The 21,588-nt window shown below is 50.9% G+C and overlaps 1 protein-coding gene across 4 annotated transcripts in view; it reads left to right on the plus strand.

Annotated features, from left to right (window-relative positions):
- The window catches only part of CAPN15 (calpain 15), an 83,773-nt gene that overhangs the window by 10,905 nt on the left and 51,280 nt on the right, over positions 1-21,588 (plus strand). Inside the window, exon 1 of one of the 4 annotated variants that reach the window (XM_014597491.3) lies at positions 2,084-2,187. The exons of 1 other annotated variant lie outside the window; for it this stretch is intronic. Coding sequence is in view for 2 of the 3 variants with exons in the window: in XM_019493087.2 (XP_019348632.1) it covers positions 5,285-5,460 (176 nt within the window). In the remaining variant the exon portion in view is untranslated. Of the gene's footprint in view, positions 1-2,083; positions 2,188-2,364; positions 5,461-9,624; positions 11,433-21,588 lie in introns of those variants that run through there. 2 more of the 4 variants (XM_019493087.2, XM_019493088.2) reach the window with 2 other exon arrangements.

Raw genomic sequence — 21,588 nt, forward strand, 5'->3', positions numbered from 1 at the left:
CAGATGTCCAGCCTCCAGCAGCAGTTGCAACTTTGTACCATGTTGTGAAAGGGGGAGGGCTGCTTAACTTTGGCAACAATTGATTTGAAGCTTGTTGGGAAATGAGACTGCCTTTCATATCTGCTGTGACCCTCTTGTGCATTAACGTTTGCAGAGTGAGTCAGTGCTGGGGTTGGGCTGCCTTGTGTGTTGTTGGGTCATTTGCTAGTGATGGCCTAGAGTCAAATCCCAGTTTGCAGGGAGTTATGACATGAAACTGAGCTTTGTGGCTTTACTTTTGTGTGCAGCATCAGCTGGAACATGCAGAGATTTTACGGTTAAGCTGTGAGGCTTTGATTGACCTTTTATGACTAGATGCAGTGCACTCTGTGGAAAAGAACCTCTCACTGGCAAGTGTTGGCTGTGCTGTCCTGCTGAGGGACAGGTTATGCAGTGGGTTCATTCGTTCATAGATTCATAGATGTTAGGGTCGGAAGGGACCTCAATAGATCATTGAGTCCGACCCCCTGCATAGGCAGGACAGTGCTGGGTCTAGATGACCCCAGCTAGATGGCTATCCAACCCCCTCTTGAAGACCCCCAGGGTAGGGGAGAGCACCACCTCCCTTGGGAGCCCATTCCAGACCTTGGCCACTCGAACTGTGAAGAAGTTCTTCCTGATGTCCAATCTAAATCTGCTCTCTGCTAGCTTGTGGCCATTATTTCTTGTAACCCCTGGGGGCGCCTTGGTGAATAAAAACTCACCAATACCCTTCTGTGCCCCCGTGATGAACTTGAAGTTCTGGGCATACCTTCCCCCAAAAGTAAGGGCTCATCAGGGCAAATTTTCTCTCCCTGTTTATGCACGACTCCAACACCTAGGGTCTGAGCACCTCTGTCTTTGGTGTACATTTCTTTGTACCATCGACCCCTCTGTGATGTCGGAAGAATGGAGTAACTTGTTTGAGGTTGTGTAGGAAGTTGGTGGCAAAGCCAGGGTCCTGGGTCTTTCAGGTCCCAGGCTCTTGTTCACATCACTGCCTGTTCTTCCTGTTTTCATTCTGGTCTTGGTGACACCCAAAGCTGGTGTGTGACTCTTCAGGGGTTTGCACAGACTTGTAGTGGATTAGAAAGCAACTTGCTTACTGACTCCCCAAATGTGGAAACTCCAGCTCACTCCATCCCAGCTGTACTGGCTCTGCAGGGCTAACAGGATGATGGAAGAGCAGAAGCATTTGTTTGTTACCAAATTGTCAGATAGGCACAGGGCACCATCTGACTGCAAGGAGAGGCTGGGCGGGTTCACAAGGCCGCTCTGCTTCCCGGGGCAGAACAGCCCTTTTAAGCTCCTGCAGCTGCCGGCCGGGGGAGCCTGTAGCCACATCGGTACTACATGGTGGGCTGGATGAAGCCCTCGCACCGTGGCGGTAAACACTGGTGAAGCTCCCTTGAGGACAGTTTAGGAGGGACTGGAGCTTTGCTCCTAGCCCTTCTCCCCTCACTGAAGCGGTAGCCAGACTTCTTCGGCAGGTCGCCTTGTCCCCAGTACTGAGAGAATGCTCGGGTGGGTGCTGAGGAAGGCCCGCTCCCTGTCCTGCCTGAGGCAAGCATTTCGATCCCCGCTTTCACTGCACCGAGTGCACAGTTGGGATGGAGCGAGACAGGTCTTCCAGGGCAGACCTTCTCCAGGACGGGGCTCCCGTCGCCGCAGCCGTGCGGGCCCGCGGGACTCGGGGCCTCGCGCGCGGCGGCCGAGCCCGGAGAGCCGCAGCGCCCGGCGGGACACTGGCCTGGGGAGCAGGCGTCGCCTTGCTGTGGGGCAGAGCAGGGCTGGTTTGAAGCGGGCGGGTGAGGAGGCAGGCGCGGGCCGGCAGTGCCAGCGGCCGCTGCTTGGCCTCCCGCGCGGGGCCGCTCCAGCAGCGCAGCGCAGGGCTCGGGCTCGTGTCGGGGCGGGGAGGCGGGGGCAGGAGCACGAGCGCCCCCGGGCCCGCGAGTAGAGCCGCTCCTCCGCCCGCGGCACGGCACGGCCGGGTCCCTCAACGGGGCCGGACCCCTCCCCGGCCGGGGGCGGCGCTGGCTGCGGCTGCTGAGCGGCCCCGCCCGCCCACCCCGAGGAGCCGGTGCGCGCCCGGACGGCCGCAGCTGGTGCCGCGGGCTCGGGGCAGGCGCAGGACGGAGCCTTCGTGGGAGAACTTTGCCGCCGGGTCCCGTAAGTGCGGCCGGGGCGGCTCGTTTCGGCTCCAGGATCTCGGGAGCAGCGGCTCGTGGCCAGCAGCGCCAGACCCGGCCGCTCCGCTCGTCCCCGCTCCGCCGCCAGCTCCCGCCTCGGGCCGGGCCGGGCCCCGGGAGTAGCCGCCGCGCTGTGTGCAGCGGGCTCGGCTCCGGCCCCGCAGCTGCCAGTGCTGCGGGACTTCCCGGAGCGGAGGCTTCCCTGCCGGTCGCACCATCCCTGGCTGCCGGGTCTCAGTCCCGTGCTTCCCGCGGGGCAGGGTGGCGGCTCTTCTCTAGGAATTTCACAACCCTCCGAGCACCGGCCCCTTCAGCCTGCTCCTTAGTTTAGCCCTTTGCCTCCCCGGCAGCGTCCTGCTGTAAATGAATCCCCACGACCCCCCCGAGCGGTGGGGAAGCAGCCCCTAGACCCTGCCCTCCCTCAGTTGTGCCATGTAGCCTTGACAGGGGGCCGGCTCGTGCCTCACCCCGCGCTACTGCAGCCAGACACGCTGGGTGCAGAGCTGCAGCCCTCAAGCCTCCTGCAGTCCTGCTCTTACTTGTGCACAGATTTCCCCCCCCCTCCCCCTTTTGAATCATGGGTTTCCCTGAGCCCTTGTTTCCAGGGCCCCCTCCTAGTGTAGAGGGAGCCAGCTCAAAGCCAAAGGAATTTATTTTAACACTTTGCCCAGAGCAATCTGATTGCACAAAGCACTGACAGGAAAGTAGCCCAGTTAGACCAAGTGGTGTGAGACAGCTCCAGCTTAGGGAGGTTATCCTGCACCTATTTATAGATCCCTTCCTGTACCCAACTCCACCCATCACAGAGGTTTACCGAGCAGCCGGATTCCCATCTTCTGTTTCCTGAAATACATTTGCATTCCCGGTGCCTGATCAATCATACTTCTTGTTACAGTACAGACCTGGAGGGCTGGGGGAAGGGACAAGGCAGGGGCCACATGTTAGATGCCAACAGTCATGCTAATGGCCCACTTCTCTGTCACCTAGTAAAAGCCCAGGAGCTAAAACTGGGATGTTCATGTAGGAAGAGGAAGAAGATTGGCCTTTGGGTTGTCATCTTGGGCTGGATAGTTGAGGAAATGGTCACCAATACAGCTGAGTTGCTTTATCCAGTTGCTCAGCTCTTCTTGCAAAGGTGTTTCATGTTGCAAAGTTCCTTTTTCTAGCCTTACCTTGACTCCTAATTTGGTGTCACCTTGTCTGCTCCCTCTGAGCTTGATTTCCTTTTTGGCTGTTTGGGTCTTGGGACAGAAGTGCAGCCTGCTTATGATTCGTAAATCATATGAAAAGCACTTCTTAATCTTTTGCCTGCTGAGCTTTTGGAACTGATAGTGCCTGAGATTGGAAATTACTGGCATCTAGGACTGAGACAGAAAGTTAGGGTTCTGCTAGTTGTAAATAGGTCAGATGAGACATGATCTATCTTTTAAATTAAGATGATCATAGATTGTGTGTTTGGCCAGTAAATGGATATGCTTTTTTTTTTTTTTTAATTCCAGTTTCTCCTATTAGCAGGGAAAATCTGTTTTCTTACCAATTAGCTACTTGGATGACAGTAAAGGGGAGAAAAAGCAAGGGACTGCTTTTTTTTGGCAGAGCCACAAAAATCAATGAGGTCCTCATGTTGGCTGTGCAGCAGCAGCAGCAGAATAGAGCTGTGCTGTCTCTGGTAGTGCTAATACACCGAGTCCACGTTGGCCAATTAAGGAGACACAATCTAGGAGGAGAAAGTAATGCTATTCTCAGGCTTCTGCACCAATCATTACTGACCAGAGGGAATTAAAGAAGAAACCATTTAAAAAGTAGTTAACAATGTCTGTTTAATAACTAATGCTGGCATGGCAGTGCTAAGCTCCTAGCCAAACTGCACCTGTCACACAAGGTTCAGTGTTCTGGGGTCTGCTTTCTACCAAGGCCTTTCTTGATTCCCTGGAACAATCCTGGGATTGAAAAATGGTATTTTAGAGTCTTTGTTTCAGTGCTTTTACTGCACTAAGTAGCTTCTTCATGAAGTCTTTCTACAATTTGTTCATTTTAACGAATCCTGGTGGGTAATTGAATAAGCTCGGCTGGGCTAAGTTTTTTTTCCTCCTTGTTTCTTCTTTTTCACTCTGTTAAATGTTCCCTTGATCCTTTTTCTGACCCAAACCCAGATTGTAAAGTCTTTTTTTGAAAGTGGAAGAAAATAAAATGTTGCTGAATCTTTCTTAGAAATCTGTGATAGCTGTAAAAGAGTATGTATCTTCTGTTTAATTTCACTGTACAAAATGGCCCAAGAACTGACTAGGCAGCACAAAATCTACTCAATTCCCTCTTAACCATAATGATGGTAAGGACTAGCTCCCTTCAGCCCCCCAAAAGTTATTTTATTTAAAAGAAAAAACAAACCTTTTCACTTCAGATAGACAGGCAAGTTATATTTCCCTGGCTAATTTAATTGGCATGCCGGATTTTTAATTAGCTCCTGGAGCTTTCAGAATAACCCTTCTGTGCTAGTGCTTCCCAAGTGCTGGTGCTTCAGGCTCTGTGGCTGGGATTCTACATTTTCCCCTTATCCTACTTTACCTGCAGTAAGAGCCCAGCATAAAGGCTTGTGCTTGGCTCTCCTCCACTGACAGATTGGGTAGAAGTGAATAGGAAGCAGCAGGCACTGACCATTGCACCCTAAGTTTGGCTCTGTTGGTATGTGGTATTTAACCGGAAGATGCCTCTCTCAAACCTTCCTGCATCCCCCCACATCTACACTACAATGAACTACTTTAGTAAAACAGCCTTTCCCATCTCAGTAGATGCTGGAACTGGGTCCTGCCTAGAGAGTTCATTAACAAGCTTCTAGAACCATAGTGTTGCTGGCTTAAATCATACCTTGTTTCTTTCTCTTTCCCTTTTTCCTTTTCTTTCTTTCTCTTTTGTTTTTTTCCACCCTTTTGATCAGAACCGGCTTCCCTTTCTCCAGTGTTGGGATCTTTACACCAGTCCATGCCGCAGTGCCTCGCCCGACTGGCTGCGCCATTGGCCCTGCTGGCTTGGACCTAACCTAGGATAAGCCTCTGCGTGGGCCTGGGTAGGGGGGAGCCATGGGGAGCTCTGCCTCGTCGCTGGCCGCAGAGACGGAGTCGGACCATGGCTTCACTAGCCCACCCTACCCGGGGCACCCGGCTGCAGGCTGGTATAGGAGTAGCCACAGTGGCCCTGTTTGGGAAAGTGCCCTTATAACACGGCAGCATCAGCACTTGCATCACCGGGCACGAAGGTAAGAAAGGGGAAGGAGCCTGATCACATACCTCTCAGCTGCGCCCTGAACACAGGACAAGTCCCCTTAGGGGCTAAATTACTTAGGGCCATGCTGGACCATCTCTTTTGAAGGGCTAGATCCTGGTCCTATTGAGATCTATAGTTTAATTCTCATTGGGGTCAATGAGTCAGGATTTATCCTTTATATCAAGGAGCTTGTGTCTTGAGAAAACCCATCTGTGTGGCTCTCCCAAATTCCCCCCTCCATTTAATGGTAAAGCTGCCTGCAATGAGAGAGCTTTCCATTCTATTCAGCATCTGCCTTGTTCTGGTCCCATATGACCCCATTTCTTTGTGACCTCCCAACTGGTTGCTATAGAAGTGATTATGGTATCACGAATGGAGGATTATGATTTCAGGTTGGTGGGGATAAGCAACCAGAGTCTGCCAACTCAGGAGAATGAGAGATGCTATTTTCAAGCTAATGGCTTGAAAAGAAAGAACGAGGGGGAGAGGCAAAAATACCTCACGCCAAAAAAACATATAGGCTTCAGAGACCATTGCTTTGAAGGGGAACTTGGCCCATTCGTCACCAGTTCTCCACTTCTGCTCCTGTGAATCACGAAATCTAACTGCAGGCTAATTGCTGTACATCCTCCATCTCTTCCCTGCCAGCCACTTACAATTAGGAAATTTTCTTCCTATTAGAGGGCTGGTGTCCTGCATTTAGTTTCCCGCAGGTTGAGAGGTATGTCAAAAGTATGTAACAATGTGCTGCCCTGGGAGCTTTGGCTATGAAGGCTGCCATGTTCTGCACTAATAATATTTCAGCCTTTGATTTATGCTTGCTTTGTATAGCTTCTCAGCTTGTAGGGTGACTGGACTTGCTTGCCTCTGTCTGGAGACCCCAGCTTTTGGGAGTAGCAGCTTGCGCTTCACTTTGAAAGCATTTGCTCTGGCAACTGTGTGATGTGTGTTGCGTTTCTGTCTTTTGCCTGCTGCTGCAAGTCCCAGTGAGTCTCCTCCCTGCTTCACAGCATCTGGGTCTTGCCAGCATAGAGTGGGGGAGAAATTCCCTGGCAGACAGAGTCGTGCTTTGCACCTTGGCGGTTTGTGTCTTGAGTTTTCTGTCAAGTCGGTAACAGTGTGAAATCAATCAGTTTTGTCTGCTCTCAGTCATGTGACCATGTTGCTGGAAATGCCCAAGTGGTCTTTAAGAAGGATGTTTCATGTCATCTCTACCATTATTGCTCTTCTGCCAACCTGTAGGCAGACCTGCTGATAATGTCCATAGGTCTCTAGGGCTGGACCTTTTGTATCTGTGCAGCAATTGTTCTCCCTTCATGTAAGTCCTTTTTTCTTACCTATACTTCACATCAGAGCTCTGATATTGGATTTGCAAACTTCTAAGAGGGAAAATGTCTGCATCTGTGACTTTTCCTTCCCTCACTCTAACTTCTGAGAGGTATGAACTGGGAAGCCAGAGTCTGGGCTTGGATTTACAGGGTGGAGCCAGCCTGCTCCTTCTGGGTCAGCACGATACTGAACAGATCTGTTTTATTCATGTTGAAATAGCCTGGCAAGCTCTAACACCTGATGTAGAGTCTGGAGGACATGAAGACCTGTATCCTGGGACACCACCATACATGTTTCCTAAAGGGTCGCCCTTTGTGATGGAAAGGATGTAGGGCAAGAGGAGGAAGCGCTTGTCTCTGCAGATAAAGCCAGTGTCCTGTGAGGACAGCAAGCTTGTTAATGTTGCATTTCCCCATCTAGAGAGAAGAGAAACAATCCCCCCCCCTCCTCCCCCCCAGTGCATTGTCACTCTAGGAGGCGGGAAGAGATCTTGGTTGTGATTTGTTAAGGATTTACTGTGTGGGAAGAACTTGCTTTTTGGCTGGTGATTATGAAGCTGGGTTCAGAAGCTCCAGTGAAACTACACAGCCTTTCAGTGCATACATCAAAGTGCCCCCAGTACTGGGGGAACATCAGCACTAAACAAAGCAGCCAGTCTTTGTCCAAGGAGAGCTGGATAGATGTACTCCTTAAAAAAATAAATAAAACAAGCTGAAGCAGGCAGCGTCAGCTCTGGCTGGTTCTTGTTAACCTGCCTTTGAATGTCTTGGTCCCTGGAGCCCCGCCGAGCAGGAAGGAAGTATAGTGCTGTGCAGTCAATATGAGGTGGGAGTGAAGTTCTGAGGTAGACTTTACTTTTCCTGCTGATTTCCTGTCTGTATCCAGCTGGCTTCTGAGCTGATAAGTCCGGCCCAGAGGAAAACCCTCTGCAGCCAGTTTGTCATATGAATGAAAACAGATCTTCATGCTCGGAGAGGGTTGCTTGTAAGGTGATATCAGCACAGTTGGGGGTGGGGGGTGGAGAGGAAGGGGCCCTTCCCTTTTTGGATTTTATAGTTCAGAATGAGGCAGGCATTGTGTTCAGAGATTGGTGCTTTGGCTGGGGTGAAGCCTCAGGGATGGAGTCCTGCTTAGGCTGAAGGCAGGCAGAGCATGGAAAAGTCTAGTGGTGGAGGTGGTCACCTAGGACATGGGAGCCGCTGGGCCCAAGGGTCTGCCTTGATGTAGATTTTTGGTGTGACTCTGGCCACGCTGTTTAATCTCTCTGTTTCCATTCTCCATTTGCAAAATTGAGATGGTGGCACTGCTCTTACCTTCTGGGGGGTTTGTGAGGATCCATATGTTAAATACCAAGCTGCTGCTGCTGCTGTGAGGCTGACCTAATACATGGTGAAGAGTGGAAGTCCCTTGGGTTTAAGATCATTGTTTTGGTATTGAAATCCCTGTTTAGAGCAAGTGATTATATGCCCTTGGTGAAAACCCCAGGCAAAAGGACAGACCTGAGGGCTTGGCATTATTTTGTGAGGGATGAAATTGCAGGTCATGGGCAAAATTAGTCTGTCTTTGTGGGAGAGATTTCAATGGAGAATATAGGGCTAGGGACAGACATTCAAAAAGCTAGAGCCTGAATTCATTCAATATTTGCAGTTTACTCCAACTTGTGTAGATTGAACTGATTTGCAAGTGAACAGATATTTACTTCTGACTCCAGAAATACAGGCACATGCCTGCAGTGGCTCAGGTCAGAAGCCAGGGGGTGCTAGAGTGAGCCCGTGGCTGGAGGGAAAATAAGCTGAGGGAAGGGGCATGGCCAAGCCCAGGAAGCCCTGAGTATGATTGGGGAGGGGTTTAAAACCCCACCTTGGCCTGCAGGGACCCCTGCTGGGGTCTGCCTGGAGTGGGAGGGGGGAAGCAGCCCCTGTCAGGGGTCCCCAGTCCCCCAGCCCCACTCACTGGCTTGCAGTAGGAGCGGGGACTCCGGTAGCCTGAGGGGAAGTGGGGGTTTAACCCCCCCATTGCAGGGGGGGAGGGTTCTGTGTGGGCACCAACAGGTTTTGCTTGTGCACCCGGGGCCATGTACCTGGGGCTGCAGCAGCCAGACACCAGTAGCTTTGATCTCCAGGAGGCTTAATCTCCTCGTTGCAGGCAGCAGCAGTGGGGGCACCAACACAGCACCCTGAGCCGAGTCACTCCAAGGAGCGGCCGGGGAGAGGGCAAGGGAGGGGGGATGTGACCTGGCTGTAGGGGGGGGGGTGGGGAGCCGAGGCTGGTTATGGAGCGTGACTAACCTGTGCCTCCCGCTGTGGCAGCACAGCCTAGGCTGGGGTGGCCCCAGGGGGTGGGTGCCAGTGCTGGCTGCCTCCAGCCCTGCATGGGGGCTGCAGTTTGCAGGTAGGCTGCAGCTGCAGTGTGGCTCCCTGCTCCCCTCTGACTCCTGGCAGTGATGGCAGAGCAAATGCATTGCAGCGAGCAGAGGTGAAGCACCTCACATCTCCACCCCCTCCCCGTGGTCAGCTGGCCACTCCTCGGATGGACTCGGCCCAGGGTGTTGCTGCCTGCAACGGGGGGGGGGGGGGGGGATTAAACTCCTGCCCTTCCCCTCAGGCTACTGGCATCTGGCTGCTGCAGCCCCGAGTGCAAAAGTGTAGCCTGTACGTGCCTGCGCTATCCCACCCCATAATGGAGAGATTAAACCCACACTTCCTCTCAGGCTATCAGGGTCTGGACCCAACCCTACTTCTGCCACTGGGGCAGTGGGGTCGGGTGGGGCTGGGGGCTGAGGATGCTTGGTAAGGGCTGTTGCCCCCCTGCCAGGCAGACCTGGCACCACTCCAGAGCAGGGTTTCCCACCCCCACCCTTTTCTCAGGCAGCCGGAGCAATGATAGTTTTCCAGCTAGGGAGGAGAAGGGCAGGGCCAACCCTGCTTGGCTGGAATAGACAGCCCAGCCCAAGATTGCTGAGCATGCTGGGATGGTGGAGGACTCTGATTTAATTTAAACCAGGAATGGATCCGGGACACAAGTTCCACAAACTGGTTTGACCTCAGTCAGTTAAATCTGATGCTACATTCAACCATGTTTATCTCAAACCAGTTTCAGCCATTTTGAAACTGGTTTATGTGCACTGAACTTATTTTCTGTTACAGGTTTAAGCCAGTTTCTGATCACTTTAACAGTTTATGTGCACTTCTGTCCCTAGCCTAGATGAGGTGGCTCACTGGAATGTTCTATATCATCCATTGCAAGGTAAGATGGTTTGGGGCATACTGCTGCCCTTTGAATGAAATTTCAAACAGACATTCTGGTTGCTTCTCATGGCACTTTTTTCATGAGCAGAAGGAAGTGGCTATTTCTTGTCTTGGCCAAACTCTGCTGGGTGTGATTTCCCTCTGCCCTTCTTACTTCCTCCATGTAGTTGCAGACTAACATGGTAATTCTTGCACTAACTTCCTGTTCACTGGTGAACAGTTGCTGAGTCATATCCCAGAAGTGGTTGCAATTTCAAGGTGTGCCGAGGGATGTACCTAGTTGGCTCAGTCTTGTCTACAGTCTCCCTCTTATAGGGAGGATTCTTGAGAAAGGTGTGGCGAGAGAGCTCGGACTGGCTTTTGATTCCTCCAGTCCCCTTGACTGCAGTCAGTTTGTTTCCAGGGTTGGGCAGACAGTTCAGGCCCCATGTGTTCTCTGCCCAGCTGGCACTAAGTTCTGTAACACAGTTGTTACATTTTCCAGCACTCTAGAAATGCTTGAAATTTTGCAGCAGCTTCAGATTTTTCACTAAAAGCCTCTGTTTTTAATTAAATATTGATAACTCTCAGTCGCTGAGGGGACTGAAGGAAACAGTGTTGTCCAACTTGCAGTGAACGTTTGTGCTTATAGGATGAGGATTGTCACCGTGTGAGAGAATGATGAGGGAGGCAGTACTCTGCCCCATTCAGGTAGGGAAACTGAGGCACAGAGAGGGGTACCAACTTATGAGAGGCCACAAATGGGTCTTTCAGAGGCAGGGTAAAAAAAAAAAAGGCTCTTTTGCTTTTATTCCTCTGTTTCATTTCCCCCATGTGGTGCCTTTGGTGGTATTAAGCTGCCTCTCCTTGCAGCCAGCCACAACTCCAGCTGGTCAGTGGAGGAGATGGCTTAGCTCTTGGCATCAAGGTGAGGGAATAATTGCTGTATGCTTTCTATCAGTGGCCTGGGTAGCACTACCCCCTATAACTCCCAGGTTGTTGCCAGCCTTGAGGTATTCATGACTGTGGTTTGTGTGAACCCCAGACAAAAGCTGAGAATAGCTTGGACACATGTTACCAAACGGGGAGCAGCTGGAAGTGGGTAGTTGGTTCTCCCTGGCGGGCTCCTCCAGGTTCTGTTCTGTGGTCCTTCCATCTGCTGGTGTATGAGACTCTTGGGCAAGTTAACAAGAGGCAAAGGCAGCACTAAGCTCTTAACCAGTCCCTCAAATTTCTTAACTTGCACATGGAAACTTTTTACTGACCTGTGGTACCAGCAGTGTTTGTACTGACCCAGGAGAAGACTGGCTGATCTGTCCCCCTGTCATCCTCTGGCGTTTTATGCAATGGGGAGTGGTGTCATAGCATATTGCCTCGATGCAGAGGACTGCTGGATGCAGCGAGTCAGGTAAGAAACCCTAACTGACATTTGGGGTTATTTAAGCAGGCCAGCAAAACAGTCTTTTGTACATCTGTGGGACCAGGCTGGGGAAGATGAGGGCTTGGCGTTGGGGTTATTTCTTCTGGTTTGGTGTGAACAGGGTCTACTGGAACCTTTAACATAACTGGCATTTGGGTTGCTGAGACAGGTGGGCAAGTCCTGTAGAGATTTCTAAAGAACCTGCATTCTCTGTAGCAAGTTTTGCCCAGAAAGAGCTGATTTTGCTGCTCATTGAGGTTAGAGCTGCCTCATGAGCTCCTTCACTTCCATTGTAAGTGCAGCCTTATAATGCACATACCCCAGAACAATATACCTCTGGTTTTACTCTTTAGTAAAATTATACTGGTGTCTGGTGTGAACACACAGCCAAGCTCTACACAGGTTATACCAGCTGCAGCAGCTGGCAGGAGGCATTGGCAAAGGGTTACACATGGATGAAATATAGTCCTCCTGGATAACTTACACCAAGGGTATAGTTGCACCTCATTTTCTGAGGGTGGTAACTTCGTCAGAGTGGAGTGACTTACGCTGGTATTAGTGTCCACTCAACTCTTACCCCAGAATAAAGGCTTAATTACTCCAGAGTAAACATATTCATTGAATCATTGAAAATTAGGTTTGGATCTCTGCACTCATATATATACACTGAAGGCAGAAATTTAGCTCTATTATTTTATTGTAGTTATGATTGCCCCCTACATCTCCTGCTGCTTTTTATTCCTTAATACATTTAATCTGAAAAGCACAAGCCAGGGATAGTGGTATGATTTGGGATGCTCACTTAAGGTTGTCATGAATCTGTCCCAGCAGCATCTGGATATCTAAGTTCTATTTCCTCTACGCAAAGCCAGCCAAAACCCAGCCTGTGCTTGGAGATCATATCAGTCCTTGGGAAACTGCTTCTACAGCTCCCAGGTGAGGAACAGAGAAAGCCCTGCAAAGGGAAGGCAGAGGATGGCCAGAGTCTGGTTTGACTCTCTTGTACCTGGGCTAGAGCAAACAATGCTGCTGTTTCCCATGTGGGGAGCAGGGAGGAGGAAGGAAAGACTTCATCTCCACAGCCATGGGGGTGCAAAGATCTTGGGACTCTGGACTGTTTTGGGCCATGCTGATGAGGTCAGTGTTCCCAAGGCTGTGCTTCTGCTGATGCTTCCCTCTGTGCTGTCCTCTCTTTGGAGCCCCTTTGGTGCTGGCTGCAGATGCTGGAGCAGACCGAGGTGGGTAAGGCTGCCAGTCCCCCTGGGATCCACCACTGGGTTCAACTTCAGCTGGGATGTGGTAGCATAAGAATGCTGCTTGTTGCCACGGATACGCTCTGGATGGGAGCCTCCAGGCTGTAACTCTTTGTGTGCCTAGTCTCTCTAAAGCAAATGGTATATGCACTAATACCCTGCCTGACTAGTGTTGAGTACAGAGGAGACAGAGGTGAGAGTGGAAGAGGTGCATCCAGCTTCTTTTGACATCGTGCCAACCCCACGGCTTCAGATAAAGCGTGCTTGCTTTGCACACAGGCAGTTCCAGCAGCCCCTTGGTTTGCAAAGCCTCTTAGTTGTTTAAATTGTTGCTATTTTTAACACATTGCTCTGAGGCTGTGGAGAGCTTGGAGGAAATGCTTGTTGGGTGGGGACGGTGCAGTGGTGGAGACTGACGCTCAGCTTGTCCGTGGACCGGAATGGCACTGGCAGCACATGGACGTATTTACCCTTTCGCAGTGCTCCGGTAATGTGCCTTCATTCTGCCCTGGGACATGATAAGAGTCTGGCGCCTCTGCCCTGTGAAGGCCTTAACTGGTCTAGTTGTGGGGACTAGTCCTGGGGTGTGGACATCATTGGTTCTTAGGGAAGTTGGCCTGAGCTACCAACTCATCTCAAGATCCTTAGAGGCCCTCCCCTGGCAGCAGAGTTGATTCACTTCCCACCTCTGCTGGACTGCATCTCACCCATTCCTCGCTTTCCTGGAGCCAGTGCAGCAAAGTGGAACTATGTAAATGCCTTTGCCTGTTGCCCTCTCTAAAAGCCTGCCAGTGGATTTGGAGCTTGCCAGGGTCTCCCCTTGGGTAGAATCAAAAAGGCTGCTTCATAACCTATGACCTGTTTTTCAAGAGGAACTGTTCAAACTCAGCCTGAGGAGTGAAAGCAAGGGTCTGTACTCCAGTTTACCAGAGAGCACTGCAGCCTGATATTTAGATAGCATTAATATTAAGAGCCCAAATGCTTGTGTTTTGTTAGCAATAGAGCAGTGGCTCCATCAGACTTGATCTAGGCTCGTCCCACCTCTCCCTGTGGTATCCAAATGCTTCCACTCCCAGTGGTGTGTGCGTGGGTCTATCCTCCATTGACCTGCAAGGGCATTAGTAACTTGGCTTTGCTCTCTTGGTGGGGGCAGCCTGATTTAGGAAGGAGGTTGGCCTTTTGTTGTGAACATGCTCAGGTCCACGTCCTCTCTGAGTTTGTGGGCTGGTTGTCAAGGAGGTGGTTCAGTCCTGCCCTGGTTACTGGTTATTCTGTCAGCCCCTGTAAGCTACGGCAGCCCATCCCAAGAGAAGTGCTGTGGAGTTGACTGGGGTTTGTTCTCAGGGGCATAGGCAACCTGTGGTGCCCCCTAGGTTTCTGTGCCAGCTTCAGGGCTCAGGGCTGCAGCCTGGCTGGAGCCAGCTCCTGGCAGCAGTGTGGGGTTGTGAGCCCCCACTGTCGAATCTTACGCGATGTCTGTGCTCTGGGGCACCCAAAGTAAAGGACTTGGAGGCTGGGAGAAGCCAGAAGAAGGGGTGGGAGCGGACAGAGCAAATGCTTTAAAAGGGGAGATCTCTGTTATGATCTCTCCTGAACACCTGCTCCAGCCTCACTCTTCTGCTGCTGCAAGGAGGAAGCCCAGTCTGGCGGTTCATAGTAGATCATTCACAGGAGCTCTGGGACTGCCGAGAATCATTGTGTGTGCTACCTAGTGCTGCTTGTGCTGCGCGGCCGCCTCCCAAAAGGAACTGCTGAATGAATACCATGTCGGCAGGAAGGAGGAACATGCTGAGCCCCTTCAACGAAGCAGCAGACACAAGAAGGCCCCCCTAGGGGTCACATTAAAAGGCTAAAGGGTGGGGGGGAGGGGTAGAGGTAGAATGGGAGATGCCAAATCTGCCTGTTACCTCTGGAAAAACCTCTGCCTGTGTCAACTCCTTTGTTCTTGCTGTGATGTGCATGCCTTCTGGCAGACTGGGTAAGGGGCTTTTAAATCATGTGCTTTTGTGTGCGAGCTGATCTGGGCAAGGTCAGGCAGGGAGTTCCCTTCTGTGACAAGTACGGCATTGAGTGACTGGGCAGCTCCTGCACAGGTTCGTTCTTGTTGTGCACCTTCCTCTGAAGCATCAGGTAGTGGGCACGGCAGGAGTCAGGAGCTGATGGACCAGCAGCCTAATGTGGTCTGACACCTCCTATGCTGCTCTTAGGACATGGAAAATCAGGGCTTCAGCTAATGCAGTTCAGAAACCAGTGGAAGAAGAACTAAAAAGCAGCCATCTCCCTCCCCACAGCTCTTGGAAGGAGGCTTGCAGGCTCCTTGAAGCTGCCTTCATCTGCCTCTGGAGTCTTCATTGTGGTGCCTTGGAGTGGGCAAACAAGGCTTCTGGAAGCCTTGTCCAGTGCAGATGAAGACCCATGTGACCCCTGGTTGAGGAGGCAGGGCTGGCAGGGAGATGAGGGCGATGACTTGGAGAGGTGGTGAGAGAATTCAACAAGATGGTTAAAAATATGAGATTTGAATTCAGTAGTCTTTGCTCTGTGTGTGACACTGCATCTGTGCTCCTGCTCTGCAGACTCCAGCGAGGCCCAGCTGCTGTGTCTTATTAGATGTCTGTCTTCTAGTGTGTAGCTTCCTACTCATCTTTCTTGGGTCACAGGGTAGAGGGCACCATACCCAAGGGTTTGTATCTGCCAGCACCATATAGAGGCAAAGGGACCCTCTGCCACCCCCACTGGATCACGCTGTAGTGTGCTAGCAAGGCACAAGGTGTAATGTTAGTGAGAGGACAACAGGACCAGGTTTCAGATCACTGTATCATCTGTGCTAGCAAGCTGCACTCCCTGTGTCCCTTCAGAGGGCAGGCGCTGGCAGGGACTGTGGTGAGGTGTGACTGATGAGGCAAATGTTACAAATGGTCTCTGCTAGGCCTGGGTATTTCTCCTTGGCTGCAGGTTATTAGAGCAAGCAGCAGGCTCAAGTTGCACTGAAAATGCAGCTTTCATGTCATTTAGCTGGAGTCGTACATTGCACCTGCCTGTACCTGTTGGAATGGCTGCCAGAGCCTGTGTTGGGGAGCCCAGCTTATGCCCCGCTGAGCCAAACTGACAGCCTGCAGGAGCTTGAGCGTTGCACCAGCTGTGCATAAAGTGGGTCAGAACAACCCCGCTTGCCTTGGTGCAGCAGCTCAGACCCTGGAGGTTGGATGTCCCAGTGTGCCATGCTCAGAGTGCACTAAGCTGGGGCCTGTAGCTTCCACAGGACTGTGCCTCTATATTGAAGATGATGGGGGAAATTTTCCAAGTCATACATGACAGTTAGAAACCCACCTGAAGTAGGCACCAAACTGCCCTTTGCTGCCCTGGAATACTTCCCCCAAGCAGCTGTTGTGGTCACATTTGTAGGCCTGCAGGAACCATGCTTCCCTTGACCCAAGCTGAGTGAAGAGGGAACCTTCTTTCCAGCAGCCCCTTGGTGCTAGGGGAGGGACTGCAGAGAACGTACTTTGGCCCTGCTATAAATGGAGAAGCTTTTTCATCCTGGCATCGCTAAGCAGGAGGAATCATCTCTGTTCAGGCAGTGTTAAAGGGGATCAAGGATGTGAGTACAACTATTCTCTGCGGTTATTCTGCTTCTTGTGCAGAGGGTCACAGATGCTCCACAGAGCATTGGCAGGGTCTCCTCATGCTTGAGCTGCTTGTTAGAGCAAGAGGGCTTTCTTAACTTTTCTTGCCAGGAGCTTGAATGGAGAAATCTGTAGCTGAATCACCTGACAGCTTCAGTGCGTCTCCTCAGAGAGGGCTGGGTTTAGAAGCACAGGATGCTTCTGGGCGCATGAGGAAGATGTCTGATGAGCCCGGGGATTCCACTCACCCATGTAGGATGCTTGATTGTTAACATCAACTTGGGATCACACAGCTGGATCCATCAGCATTGGATTTGAATGCTGGCTGTTGTCTGGTTGTGTGTGTGTGTTGGGAAACTCCGTATTACCAGTACAACCAAGCATCATAGGTGGATTTTAGTGCAGTCTTTTTGATGCTTCCCATCCCTTTGGAGGGGTGGTGTGGGAGTCACAGCTGCTGGCTGGCTCTGGCTCTGTAAAAGCTGCCTGAGAGAGTGCTGTCCGTAGGGCTCAGCTGCAGACAGGGCCCATCTGTCATGTGTAGTGCTAAGTGTCTTGTGGGCGGGATGCTGCTTCTCGCTCCCCTTCATGTGTGACCACGGGTGGGAAGAAGTGTTACTTAGCTTGTCCTCTCTCCTTTGAGAGGGAATATGTGATCTTGGGCTAGAAAGAGGAGGAAGGGAAGGCAGGTAGGTATGTGTATATAAAGACGGATCAGAGTTTGGCCCACCTTAACCACTTCATTGCTGAATATTAAAAAAAAAAAAACAAAAAAAAAACCAAGAATGAGGGTGGGTGTGGATTTATGTTTAGCTCTCTAATGGCAGCGGAGGAAGATTGTGCTATTGCATGGGAACTGGAGCAGTGGGGTGGGGAGTGAGGCAGCAGGGGTGGGCGGGGAATCCAGTGATCATCAGAGTAGAGGGGTTGCAGGCCAGGCAGCAGCTCACACAGCTACAGCTGCAGCTGCCTATAATGGAGAGAGTGGGATCTGGCCTCCGGCAAAAGCAGTTGATCTGTGTTTGGGGAGAGGAGAGGCCTTGTACTGTGAGGGATGTAGGGCAGTGGGATTTCTGAAGCTCTTTGGGAATCCGGTAGTTCCTGGCCTGCCATCTCCCGCACCTGGGGATTAAGAGGTTAATTGGTTATGACTGAACAGGGAACATCCTCTGAATTCTAGCTCCTGAGACACTAATTTAAACATACTTCCTTTTTATGAGGCAATAAAATGTATCTTGGGTTCTATAAGTGGAGTTCAAAGGCCTCCAGGGTACGGTATAACTCATAGGTGCTTCCTTGGTAATTACTCTCCGATTGAATTGCTGAAGGGGTCAGAATTTCAGAGGCCTAGTTGAGCAGACTGAGATTTTCCCTTGTTGGACAGATACAGTGAGAGGCTGAGGTGGCCATGTTTGCAGTGGGCATCTGGATGCTGATGTCAGAGAGTGAGAATCAGAGGGCAGGACTTATGTCCTGTCCAGCTGCTGCAAACAGTCACGCAGTTGAGTCCATCTCTGCAACCTTCTGGTGGCCGGCTGCCCCTGCAGACCTCTCTGGTGCTGTGTAATCTCCATTTCTCTGTGCCCAAGAAATTAGACATCCAAATAGCTGCTGTTCTTAAGGGGGGACCACAGAGATTAACTGAAAATTAAACTAAATTTGGATTTGGATGTTAAGTGTTGCTCTTTGTGGGTCTGTGGCAACGAATGACTTCTGTCCAGGAAGAGAGCACGCCAACTGCTGAAACTTCCTCAGCCTGATGAAGGGTTTTTGAACCCGAAAGCTTGCTTAAAAATTGTTTTCCAACTATTTAAGTTGGTCTAATAAAAGATATCATATTCACCCAAAGAACCTTGTCTGCCTCAGTTTTGGTTGATGTTTACCCAGGAGAGGCTGCTCACTAGTCACTTGGTTCTGGGTAGAATTGGCCCTTGGGTACCTTGCATGTGCTTAGACCAGGGAACAGCTAGTTATGGCCCACGGGCTGGATTCAGCCCATGAGGCTGTTGGATCCAGCCCAAGGATCCAGGGGACTATGGCAGTGTTTGGCAGCCAGAGACTTTGCTCACCTTGGCTGCCCTCCACATGTGTAGTGTGGGAGGCTTTACCTTGCCTTTACCTTGCTGCAGCCAGGCAGCAGGGAGAAATGGTGGTGCCAGATGTGGCTTCATCCTAATACCACCCCTCCTGAGACCCAGGCCAGGTCATTTCAGCCACTGCTGCAGAAAGGTTGCCGATTGCTGGCTTAGACCTATTCAGTTACTTCAGCTAGCCTTGCCAGGCCTGCTCATGTGCCCCTTTCTGGATTGGGTTCTTAGTTTGCATGTCAGTCAGCACATTGAGCCCTTTGCAGCAGTGCCTGGGATTAAGGCTGTGAGAGAACACTTGTCCTTTAGCAAAAAGCTAAATCCAGTTTTGTGACCTCTATGGCCATGAGAAAAAACATCTCTTGGAAAAGCTGCTCCATTGGTTTTCCATGGGACCAGTTTTATGTCTGGGCTGCCTCTCAGGACGGGACTGATTCTAGGCTGACTCATCTCTACCCTTAGCCTGGCAAGTGGTATCAGCCGCCATGTTTAGCTGGTTCTTGCTGAGTGCAGATGACTCGGAGCCTTTGGAAACCATTGCTTGAAATGCCCAAGAGTGTTTGTGGGCGCAGCCCCTGCGTGAGCCCCCGCCCAACCAGCCATAAATCTGCTACTGTGGTAGTGGTGGAGGCAGGCAGGAGTTCTGTGTAGGGCCCAAGGTCTGCCCAAGCCAAGCAGCCCATCGGGCCAGAGTGGGGCTAAAGACCCCAGTTTCTGTAGCCAGGCAGGGATGCACACAGCTCTAGTAGTGTGTCTAGCATCGCACCTCTGAGTTCCCAGCCCAAGTGACCAGATGCCCATTTCAGCTTGGTTGATGGGAGGTATCTGGCAGTGGGAATCCAAAAAAGGCTCCAGCTCCATGAATGAAAGGGACCTGGGAGTAATAATAGACCACAGTATGAATATGAGCCGGCAGTGCGATGCTGTAGTCAGTAGGGCAAATAATACTTTGACGTGTATCAATCAATGCATCTCCAGCAAAGCCAAGGAGATGATTCTTCTGCTCTACTCAGCACTGGTGAGACCGCAGCTGGAGTACTGCATCCAGTTCTGGGCACCGCATTTTAACAAGGATGTGGTAAAGCTTGAGAGAGTCCAGAGAAGAGCCACCTGTATGATCAAAGTCTTAAAAGTCAAGTCAGACAAGGAGAGGCTGAGGGATCTGGAGCTCTTCAGCCTGAGGAAAAGAAGGCTGAGAGGGGACCTAGTAGCAGCTTACTGCTACACTAGGGGAGTACGTCAAGGACTTGGTGAGCAACTGTTCACCAGGGCACCCTTGGGGAAAACCAGGAGTAATGGCCAGAAACTCTTGGAAGATAGATTCAGGTTCAACATTAGGAAAAACTTCTTCACAATCAGGGCGTCCAGACTGGAATAAGCTCCCTCCAGTGGTAGTGCAAGCATCTACCCTGGAAATCTTCAAGAGGAGACTAGATGGTCACCTTGCTGGGATCACCTGAACCCCAGTTGTTTTTCCTGCTTGGTACAGGGGACTGGACCCAATGATCTTCTGAGGTCCCTTTGGCCTTACAATCTATGAAACTTGAGCCCCCCAAAGTGGCAGCTTGAAGTGAACCACTGTGCTAATGCACCCCTCCTCTGTGTGGTGCCCAGCATGCATGCCTGTGTGAAATGAAGCCAGCTTTTAGTATCTCAAGCACAAGAGGCTGGAACTTAGCAGCTGGAAATGCCTTGTGATTTATTAAATGGAGATGTGAGTGATGGGAGCAGACAGCTTTGGAGCTGCGCTGCTGCAGCTGACCCACTTCCCCCCCTCCTCTCCTCTTTCTTTTCTGACTTTATTAAGCAGTGTTGCAAATTGTAACATAAATTCCAGCCCAGCAGCTATCAATCAGGGTAGGAAGTATCCAGTAAAACTTTTCCCTCCCCCCACTTCCTTGCTCCCATGCACAAGAAGCCCTGGGAATGAAGGTCTGCAAGCACACGGGAGTTTCTCTGGGGAGTGAAAATGGTTTCTGTCCCAGCACTTCCCTATGGTTCTCTCCATCTGTGCAGCATGCGGTTGCCTTTAACTGAGTCCCAGTAGCTTCATCCCGTGTCAGCCTGTGTGAGCAGGAAAAGCTGTCCCTGTCTGAAAAAATGGCCTGGGATGTATTTCCTCTCTGACACTGTCCTCCGTGGGTGAGGCCTTGCCTGTTTGGACACAGTGAGGGACTCCCTCATGCTGGATGGGATGGGAGTTCAGACCAGATGCCTAATCAGAAATAGCTCCATTTGAGTGAAAGAAGGGAGACATTCCAATGGGATCATCCAGTCATCCTGCCTCCTTTCTTTAATAGAAAACATGTGGTTACATTGCCAGAACATGCTACAATAGCAGAGGTATACTTCCTCAGAGCCATGCTGGGAATGGAGCCTATAGGCTCCTTTTTTACTCGTAGAGGAAGAGCTCACACCTCCTCCACTGGTCATGCTTAGAGGATTGAGGTGAAATGTCCTGTTTCTTCTCCCTTTACCCAAATACTGACTGTCCAGTGGGCAAAATCCACTGCCATGAGGCTATGCAAGGGTCTGAGTTGGTATCCTGCAGCCTCTGGAGTAGGAGTAACTGTTCCTGTCAATTGTAGGGCATTTATACACATACTTGTTCATGCTGCGATGTGCTAGAGTTGGAGCAGACTTGATTAATTGAGTCTGCTTCACATGCAAGCTGACGCGCACCATGCTGTGTCGCTTGCAGTTGTATAAGTGGTGAAATGCACATCAGCATGGAGAAAATGGTGGCAGTGCGCTTTTGAACTAAAACACCTTTGTGTTTTAGTTCAAAAGCACACCGCTGACATTTTCTGCACGCTGATGTGCTTTTCGCCACTTATACCACTGCATGCGTCACAGTGCTGGGTGTTTTTTCAAAGCACCTGATGCTGCGGTGCGTGCATGTGTAAAAATGCCCATGGTTCCCAAATGTATGTTGTAGGTTCAGTTGTAGGCCCATTTCTCTTATAGGGCTCTTATTCCTCAGGTTGTTGCATGAACACCCCTTTTTAAAGCTGGGGAGGGGCTACATAAAATGATAGATCAGGTAGTCTTCTCAGCCTGTGCTTTGCTTTTGTCTTTGGCATCTTAGGATCATAGAAAAGTAGGACTAGGAAAAGAACTAACCCGTGCTCAAGGCAGGAACGTCTCTGACTAAACTATCTTAGTCGAGTGTACATCTAAC

The sequence above is a fragment of the Alligator mississippiensis genome, chromosome 13 (assembly GCF_030867095.1).
Source record: "Alligator mississippiensis isolate rAllMis1 chromosome 13, rAllMis1, whole genome shotgun sequence".
Classification (NCBI taxonomy): Eukaryota; Metazoa; Chordata; order Crocodylia; family Alligatoridae; genus Alligator; species Alligator mississippiensis.